This window comes from Centroberyx affinis, unplaced genomic scaffold (assembly GCF_046629955.1).
Source record: "Centroberyx affinis isolate AG114_WGS23_722 - 3 ecotype Tasmania unplaced genomic scaffold, CSIRO-AGI_Caff_v1 ptg001001l_1, whole genome shotgun sequence".
In the NCBI taxonomy this organism is placed as follows: domain Eukaryota; kingdom Metazoa; phylum Chordata; class Actinopteri; order Beryciformes; family Berycidae; genus Centroberyx; species Centroberyx affinis.
The window spans coordinates 57,501-67,500 of NW_027279565.1; the positions used below are offsets into that span (position 1 = coordinate 57,501).

Here is a 10,000-nt window from a genome sequence, read left to right on the forward strand (position 1 = left end):
CTCTGAAGGCGGAGAAATAAACACTTTCATCCCTCTAATATTAGGTACTTGCCCCCTATGCTCTAGTATTAAGTAGCTGGTACGTGCGTTTGTTAGTGGAATTAACAGTAAATATGTGTGTATTTGTGTGCATGTGTGGGTGCATGTGTGTGTGTGTACATGTCCTGCATATGTACAGCAATGTGTGCAAGCATTCTGGTGCACATATACAGTACAGTACTTTCACTGTATATGATTTGAATTTTTTTTTCTATTGGTGTTGAATACTGTTATATAGTTATTGATGATAGAGAGGACTCATTGACTTCCTTAACATGCATTCTGGGTAATCAGATTGTATTCAGAGCAAAATTGGATAAAATCTTGGTGAAAATGCATTCAAGACTGTTGAAGATTCAATCACCCAAACCACCTCCGGAGGTGGCCAGGAGACACGTTTGACAACAACAAACTGACAACAAAGTGTAAATAAATTGAGTCTCCAATCCAGATATGTCAACTATGTAAATGGAAAATGAACTTTTGTGCGTGGATCCGACCGGAAAGCACACAAAATCAAACAGGTGGCAGGCAGCTCAGATAGTAATACTTGTCACAAATGGATTGTCAGGATACTGGTGGATGGGGAAAAAGCAAGACAAAGTGTTTACTGTCAATTATAAAGGAAGTAAATATTATGAGATGAGGTGACGTGTGCAGCAAATTGCGTTTTGGTGAGGGAAAGAGAAATCTGTTTTCAATGTGTTTACACGATTTAATGCCAGGTGCAAATATAATCCAGCTCCATCAACTCTAGACCCAATCCAGATCTGAGATGCGTGTTAATGCCTGGTGTAAAATGGGCTGTTGTGTCAGTGTCTGGTTCTTACCTGTGTGTCCTGTGGCAGGTGGAGGACGGTGTGCAGTCTCTCGGTGTGATGGTGCCTGGACTCCTCCTCGTACACCAGGTCTCTGTCGGTCTGCGGCAGGGCCAGAAACCTCCGGATGGTGCACAGGTTCTCCCATAGGGTGCGGTTCTCCGGACTGGGGTTCTCCTTCCACCGAAGCAGCTCACACAGCCAACCCTGGGAGAGAGAAGCAGAAACAGAGAGAGGGTTAAGGGTGAAGAGAAGTGGATGGATGAAGGGAAGTTTAAATCAGGAGGGGACACAGTGGGAAATAGGTGAGGAAGGAGACAGATAGGAAGAGGGAGAAGAGAGGAAAAAGGGATGCAGGGGACAGGAGACAAGGGAAAGGATGGACAAGAAGACGATGAGGAAAAAAGTTGAAAAAGATAAAGCTTGGAAATGTGGAGTAAGAGGTAAATGGTGGGAGAAGATGGGGGAGGGAGAGAGAGAGAGAGAGAGAGAAAGAGAGAGAGAGAGAGAGAAGGAGGGCGCGAGAGGATGGAGAAGATTCAATTATCTCTGCTAGACTGGTCCGGTTTGTGACACCAGCTGTTGTGTTCAACCAGCCACCTCCGGCAGCATGCACAGCTAATAGCCTGATCATCTCTCTCTCTCTCTCTCTCTCTCTCGCTCTCTCTCTCTCTCTCGCTCTCTCTCTCTCTCTCTCTCCTTGTGGCCAGCTGCAGCAGATGGGTGCACTGAGCCGTGACCCTCAGCCACCCCCGGACCCATCGACCTGGGGGACCTCGCTAACCACAACCTGACACACACACACACATACACACACACACACATAAGCACGCACAAATACACAATGCACACACCCCCACATATTGCCTTTCTCACGCTTACACCTGCTAACTCATAGCCACATGCTATTCTCCTGAAACATAACCCGCTGGCACAATATATTCAAACTGTATCTATGAATTAATCATTGGCTTAGCTGATCTACTGTCCCTGTCTAACAGTGACTTCTGTATGTTGGTTTTTTTTTAAATATTGCTGTATGGTTTTTAAGGATTTGCATAGCAGTTTAAATGGATATTGTAAATTGGTGTGTTAATTCAGTCTGTGACTGCGAAACACTAACTGCTACGACTACTATCATCAGTCCAGTATATTGCGGTGTGACAGCATCACAAGCTGCCCCAGCAAACATTTTGAGGTTGAATAGATCATGATACAATGGACTGCAATGCTGAAAACATGTGTATATTTAGCGCCAAATGAAAGTTGAGACATCTGTAGTCATCCATAGCTGCTACCTGCATCATTTTGTGAAACTGGGACCTAAATATCTCTCTATCTGTTCTGAATTTGCCATGCCGTAATAGCACCTGCATGTCATGTAAATCTAAGGGGCTGCACATTGTCATCCATGAAATGCTTGTTGGTGTCCCTTGCACTTGTTCTGTAGTAGGCTGCTTTGCACTGTTGCAATTATTGTTAAGTTGCTGTGGACACAACCAACATCAAAATACCTAAATTGTAAATTGCAAATTAACTCACTGGACCTAAATGAATTAGGTGAACTGAGCAAACTAAGATCTAAGACTGGACTTTTGTGGCTTCCTAGGTCCCAGTGTTTCCCTCACCTGGCTCTTGTTGGCGGCCACCTTGGCGAACAGAGCCTGGGAGACCTTGGCTCTCTTCATCTCCTGCTGGATCTCATCATAGATGCCCGATGTGATGTTGATCAGCGACTCAAGCTTCAGGGGGAGGTCAGGCGGTGGGCCTGAGGGCTTGGGCTGGGGGACCAGGTCAAGACATGATGCAATTAATGGTAAATACACAGTAAATGCCAGTATTAGGGACTCACTAATAGAAGGTCGGTAGGGGCAACGACAAAAGAGCATTCCACCTTTCAATCCTTTGCCATAAGAAGAGGAGAAACTATCAGAGAAGCCGGGCTGACAGGATTTAAAAGTCATGAAGTCATAGCATTTAACTACATCACTTAACAATTTAGCTACACAACTAAAGGACTGATATACTTGATTAAATTAACTAGACATTCATCCACAAAAACAAATCTTTCCCCAACAATGGAGACAAATGTGTGCATCAGAGGAGAGGTTATCAGCTGATGATCAGGCCAAGTTGCTCTGAGAACAGACATGCAGTGTTCACTGTATGTGCATCAGCTGCACATCTGCAGCGCACGTCTCCACATGAATATTGTTTACAGATCAAAGTCATTAAGTCCTCCTCTTTTGTCTTTCTTTGTAGTTTCTGTTTGAATGAACATGTATTGGCTCTCAGAAAGCTTGTATACACAGTGTTTGAAGTTGTCCACAAGACATGTACAGACAAGCTAGCTTACATTCCCTCAGTGTAAACGATGCTAAGATAAATGCACATAGACATAATAAGAATAGCACACAAATGCACCCAGAGCCATGAATGGGCATTTGCCCTGACATCAGAGAGGATTTCTTATCACAGACGTTCCTAAATTGTTATGCGCAGATGGAAAGAAGCAGACAAATATAATGTCCTTTATGTTTACAATATGCTCCTTCAATAGCTTTGAGGCTGTTTTTCCATTATAAACTGTTGAATTTGTTTAAGATAAAAACTTCCAAACCCCAGCATAGTCTTTAAGTGCAACAGACTAGATACAGTACATGACGCACTGTACTTTGTGTGGACAAGTTGGAGATTGAAGATAAGGCCGCTCACCGAGTTGGAGATCTTAGTCTTGTTCTTCCAGATGGAGGCCCAGGTATCAGGGGTTAGCTGTTCATCCAAGCTCCTCTCCCACACTTTCTGCACACACACACACACACACACACACAACACACGGCATGTAAGGATCAAGTGTATACTGATGCACCGCACAAATCCCAATATCTCCTATAATATACTCATTGCTCCACCCTAAAAGTTTTGAAATCCCATGGATATAGAATGCTGAGTGTGGGGACTGGTGGTACTTATGCATAGAGGGTGTAGGGCTTATCTAGGTGTAAGCTGGTGCTACCTGTGAGAGGCGTGGACCCCCGGGGCTGGAGGAGTTGGAGGCAGGCAGGCCTACAGAGGGATTCATGCTGCGCTCTCTCTCCTCCTGGTAGATGCGGTCTCTCTCTCCCTCGGGCAGGTTGAGGAAGTTCTGCATGGCTTTCAGGTTGACCAGCAGGGACTGCGAGGCTGTGCGAGGGTCCTCCTCCTTCCGCAGGATCTCCGACAGCAGGCCCTGGTCAACACAGACACACACATACATTTGCGTTACTATATATACTTGGGACCCCCCTGACGTCAACCCCCTATCCATAACCTTGAAGCTAATGCACATTGAAATGGGTTACATCTGTTTTCTGTTTCTCTAATGGATGGGATGATTGAGCATTTGCGTTTGTGTTTGTGGTATTCACTGGAGATGTAAGACATTCAGTATTCACATATAGGTTGGACACACAAACACACATGAATGCACATACACATGCACACATGTGCACACACACACACACATAAAAGCCAAATACACAAAAAACACACCTGGCCTCTACTCTACACTAGTAGGTGTATACGCCACCTCCCACTATGTCTGCTCTAATGGGGCGTACAGTAACCAATCTAGCACAGCCTGAATGTAGCAGGTGTGTTTGCCGCTGGGAAGGCGGGGAGAAGACTCAACCACCCAGCAAGCTGTCCTGCCGTGCTTCAGCTACTCTCACCTATAATACCAGTAAGTGGGTGACCACAAAAAGCCAACACCATGGGAAAGATTATGGCGTCAATGCCGTCTTATTGATGCCATATTCATCTCTATTAAATGAGGCAATGATCTCTTCACGGCTGATATGAGGTGAACATGAACTGTGATCAGATTAGGTTGAAAAAACTGAGCTTCAGTGAGAAATAGTTTAGTCTAGTTTGACCAGATGCTAAACTGATATGCCACTACTGGATAAAATTTAGATTTTCTGATGATTTTCTGTTGATGGCATCTGTTCTTTTCGTCTGTCAATCCCCATCTCCATCCCCGGCTTCCTCTCCCTGATGCATCACCTCACTCCTCCTCTCTCTCTGAGCATTTCCCCACCCCACCGTCTCCCAACCTTCTTTACCACAGTCTACCCTGTTTTCCCACCTGTGTGCGGTTGAAAGCCACACGGGCGAACACGGCCTGGGAAACGCTGGCTCTCTTCAGCTCGTCTCTGACCTGCTGGTAGATGTCAGTGGAGACCTCGGCGGCCGAGGGGTTGCTCCCAGGATGGTCCCCGCCGACCTTGGACGACCTCTGAGGGATGGGCGGGTGGTTGAGGAACTGCTGGTTGAGGGCCTGCGGGTGCTGGTGGGCCAGCAGGCGGCTAACGGCTAGCTGCTGGTTGATGAGGTGGGCCATGGCTAGCTGCTGGCGGACCAGCTGCGGGGAGAGCTGGGGGGAGAGCAGCCCACCCGGCCCCAGCAGGGGCTGCAGGGCGCCGGGTGGGGGAGGAGGGGGTGGAGGGGGCACCTGACCGGAGCGGAGAGGAGGGCTGTGGTGGAGGGGGCCATGGGGCGAGGGCTGCTGCTGAGGAGGAGGGGGCTGCTGAGGAGGCTGGGAGGGGGCCTGTGGGTCTCCGGACCCACCCTTCAGGAGGGGACTGCCTGCTCCCGGGTGGGTGAGCTGGGCTAGACCGGCCAGGTGAGGAGGAGGTCTCTGTCCCAGCACACAGAAGTCTGCCAGGCTGTCTCTCTCTACTGCAGAGGAGAGGAGAGGAGAGGAGAGGAGAGGAGAGGAGAAGTCAGTGTGGTCACACAAATACTATGAGAGCATAGCTTTATGCGGAGAGTATAAGGAGGGATGGTTGGATTCCTTACTTTTGATGTCAGTGGCGTCTCTTCCAGACCACATCTTCTCCAGGTAGTCTACTGCTCAACAACACAAATAGAGAAGTCAGTCAGTCAGAAGGGAAGGTCCTCCAATGCTCTATTCATGTTGATGTACATGAATACATGAGTCATCTCATCTTATTTTTTAGAGGATAAAGTCATCTCTGTTTTTGAAATAGCCTACTAACTGAGTAAATACAGGTAATGGATATATGGCATTTTGGAATTAAACTTTTCACATATACATCATTCTCAGAATCATTCATTCAGAAATACTCTCTCTGCTGATCAAAGGAGGGAGGAGGACAAACAGTCCAGCGGCCCCCTTATCCTGAGCTCCTGGCTATGACTGACGGGTGTAACAACCAATGGGAGAGCAGTGAGCTCTCTACATGTGCAGACATCTGGAGCTGAGCGGTGTGTGTTTCCTTCCAGACAGAGAGCAGAACTAACGGTGGAAATGCCGAGTGTAACCTAACACTCCTCCCTCTGTCAGCACGCCTCGCAATTGCTCCATTCTCTCTCTCTCCTCCTCTTTTTCTCTCTCTCTCTGTTTAGGGTTAGGGTTAGCCTTTAATGTGATGATTATAGCTTCCTAGGAGGTGATGGGGAGGCAGCGGTGGGACAGGCTGATGTGGTTGATAGGGTGATAGTGAGGCACTGGGTTAGGGAGGAGAACAATCTTTGTGTGTTCGCTGTTATGTCATTGGACAATTTTGTGAAGACCTGCATCATTTAGCCAATCAAGATTAAATCTGCCTACTGGACTACTGGACAGTCACTGGTCAACCTAGAAGCACACGAGGAAGTGTGGGATAAAATGTCAGCGGCAGCTTTGGGCCAGTGTACATTGGACCGCTCACCTTTGATTTTCTTATACTTCTTGTACCAGCGGCCAAACTCCTGGCACTTGGCAGTGGAGACATTGGCATAGTAGGAGCTATTCACTATGGAGGAAATCATACTCTGGAGGGGGAGAGAGAGAGAGCGAGAGAGAGAGAGAGAGAGAGAGAGAGAGAGAGAGAGAGAGAGAGACGGGAAAGATAATTAATAACCAACATAATATGAAATGCTTACACACACGCAACGACCACAAGGCATGCACACATGAAAACAAGCACACACATACAGGCATGCGCGCGCGCACACACACACACACACACACACACACAATAGAAATAGACAAACATTAATCACGATGGGAAGCCACCCATGGAAACTCGAGCCAGTGCAGTGCAGAGAGGGAATCTCCAGCCACACACACATATGCTTGCAATTGATGCTGGGATCAACACCCACACTGAGAGCTCCATTTAAACACAGCATGTGCGCACATACACACACACACACACACATATAAATCTCACACACTATGCAGCCATCCTGGGAAGAAATACACATCTCCAGTCATTATGAGAGCAGGATGGTGGCTAAAGATGCAGCTGGGGAGCTTAACACTGTTGGAGAGACAGTGTTTAATTTTGGGAGATGGAGTTGTAGAAAGGTTTATGATCAAAATGTATCAATGCAATGGGTGTAGAATTAATATTAAATTGCTAATTGCCCCACTGATCCTTGACTATTTTAAAGGCAAGGTAAAGAACAGTTTAGGAGGCAGATATTATGAAGGATTATATATATATGTTTACAATTGTTGAGCAGTTGTGTGATGAGGACCAGGTCAAGGTGAGGTCAAGCTGGCATGTATGGCTGTGGTGTATCTGCAGTAGCAGTAGTTACCTGTGACAAAGGACACTCCTTGGCCAGAGTGCTCTGGTTCATCTCCTTCAGCAGCTCTTTGAGAGCATTCCTGACTGTAGCGTGGTTCCACTGTTCACAGGGCAAATCCTCCAGCTTGGCAAAACTACAGCAACCAAACACACATAGGGTCGGAGCGGTCAGTTACACCTTGATTCAATCAGTTTAATAAGTTCTACAGAACTAGCCATTAAAACATAACGTTAAAAATGTTTTACAGTGACATATGTTTTAGCTAAATACCACAACATATTTATTAAGTTATTGAAGCAGACATTTTAAACTTCCTGTTTCAACCTCAACCCCAAACCACTATTTCCTGTGTCGATCCATCCTCCTGGAGCCTTCCTGTTCTTTTTTATTTTTTTTAAATTTTAACCTCAAATAAATCATTCAGACACTGAGCACAACATGTGCCAAGGCTCCACCATTGCCATGGATACATACGTAAACAAGTAAACAAACCTGGCTGGTATGTGCCAAGACAATAACAATAATAATCCTCTCATCTGGAGTCTATCTGTTTTTATCTGTCCATCAGGACCGTGCTTCACTCATTCTTGTGGGGAACTGGGAGTTCCTGGCACACAAGCTCTCACTGAGGGAGGCAGATAATAGATAAATTCCCACCGGGTTGTCTAACTACGAATGGAGCGACAGTGTTTCAATATTGCCCCTTTCAAATTTGATAGATATGGTAAATTCTTGAACTGCAATCAGCAGCAATGACATCAGCCGCCCAGTGGACCAAGAGTCTGATTCAGTGCAACCGCAAAAAATTTACTGATTAAAAGCATTATTGTATCCATAAAACATGGATATGCAATCCTTCCTATGTTGTTTTCATATCCATGAATAAATGAAAAGTGATTTAGATTATAAACATTTCTACTTTTCCACCTTAAACTCATATACATACAGAATTTTGCTTTAAATCTAATAATTGTACTGATCCAGATATGTTAGGAAAAGCAGAGGGATTATAAACTCTCACTATTTATGACCTTCACCAATGACCTTTCCATGTAAGCCCTGACCTTTGACCTTTAACTCTGAGTCTGACCTTTGTAGCTGGATGCGCAGTGTGACCATGTGGTAGACCTCCATCAACATGTCAGCCACCGTAGCCTCTGGGGCGTCAGTCAGGAAGTGGATGGGCAGAGGGTTCCACCGTCCCACCTTGATGATGCCTGGAACGAGACAGGAAAGATTTCTGAGTTTCACCCTGAAAAAGAATTTGTCTTTGCTTCATTGTGTCACATTCTGACAAGTCACTGAGGTGGCTGGATTCACTCAAAGGAATACACCAAGTTTTTCGGAGATTGGCCCGTTGGTCAAGTTGGTCATAGACACTGTGCAATGTGTCCAATGTGTCCCCATAGTTCATTCACTCCAGTGCTCCATGCCAATACTTTAGCATAGACTATGTTACGTGATAGTAGGTGACTAGACTGATCTTTAAGTAATAAAAAGTTGTTAGTAGTTTTTATTATATGGCCTATAGATTTGTTAATTTAAAGAAATATTAACTGAATATAGGTGATGTAGCCATGTCTATTATTGAAACAATTTAATGTGGGGGATCATGTATTCATCCGCTGCACTATGATTTTCCTATGATTTTCCATTCACTTCCTATGGAAACAGGGAAAGTAGTCCTTGCTTGTTTAAAACAGAAGTTATTTTTGTAACATATATTGTGTACATTTTACCAATCTCCTACACACAACTGCCAGACTTGGATGCATATAATTTAAAATTACTGACCATTTAGCTTTAGAGCTGCTACAAGTTCTCGTTTTAGCATTTTTAAGATAATGCTAGTCGCCTACTATCACTCAACATAGTGATAGTAGGCGATATGCATAGTATGCATAGTGCATAGTAGCATATGCATAAGTGTTAGCATGGAGTACTGGAACGATTGATCAGGGACACATGGATCATTTTTGTCATCCATGTTCTCATTGCTTAGGGGGTAAATAACTTCCAAAAACCTGGTGTATTCCTTTAAGGAGAGAAGTGGGGAGAGACGAGAGAAAGAGGCCGCGAGGAAGGAATTCAAGAGACAGATATTGCTTTGTTCCTATTCACACACACATTTTTTTTTCTCACACACGTAGGCACAAACACACAGAGAAAGTGACATGCACACAGAAACAGAGAGAGCCCATTCGCTGACTGGGGTAATAGAGAAAGGTAAACTTCATTAACCCTGTTTGATCCCTTCATATTCTTGTTCCATGACATCATCCCACTGTTGAAGCCCAGGTCACAGTGCCGTCTGCCAGCCTGCTGCCGCTGCTGCTGCTGCCCACAGTACACTCCATGAAATAGAGATGCTCAGAGAGAGACCAGGTCACCATGGCCCCTCACACACACACACACACACACACACACACACACACAAGGCTAACAGGCTGCATCACTGACAGCCAGGGAAAAACTGTGTGTGTGTGTGTGTGTGTGTGCGCACTTGCGTAATGTACAGATATGTCTCCTACGTACTCTATTTTTAATGTGTGAATTATGAT

At 45.4% G+C, this 10,000-nt stretch overlaps 1 protein-coding gene across 3 annotated transcripts in view; it reads right to left on the reverse strand.

Annotated features, from left to right (window-relative positions):
• satb2 (SATB homeobox 2) overlaps positions 1-10,000 on the reverse strand; it is a 41,572-nt gene that overhangs the window by 10,199 nt on the left and 21,373 nt on the right. For 2 of the 3 annotated variants that reach the window (XM_071522545.1, XM_071522544.1), the window contains exons 4-12: positions 8,530-8,656; positions 7,449-7,572; positions 6,572-6,674; positions 5,697-5,747; positions 4,984-5,576; positions 3,874-4,086; positions 3,573-3,659; positions 2,486-2,638; positions 870-1,064 (exon numbers count right to left, since the gene is read on the reverse strand). In XM_071522545.1, the coding sequence (XP_071378646.1) occupies positions 870-1,064; positions 2,486-2,638; positions 3,573-3,659; positions 3,874-4,086; positions 4,984-5,576; positions 5,697-5,747; positions 6,572-6,674; positions 7,449-7,572; positions 8,530-8,656 (1,646 nt within the window). The remainder of the gene's footprint in view (positions 1-869; positions 1,065-2,485; positions 2,639-3,572; positions 3,660-3,873; positions 4,087-4,983; positions 5,577-5,696; positions 5,748-6,571; positions 6,675-7,448; positions 7,573-8,529; positions 8,657-10,000) is intronic. The other variant, XM_071522546.1, reaches the window with a different exon arrangement.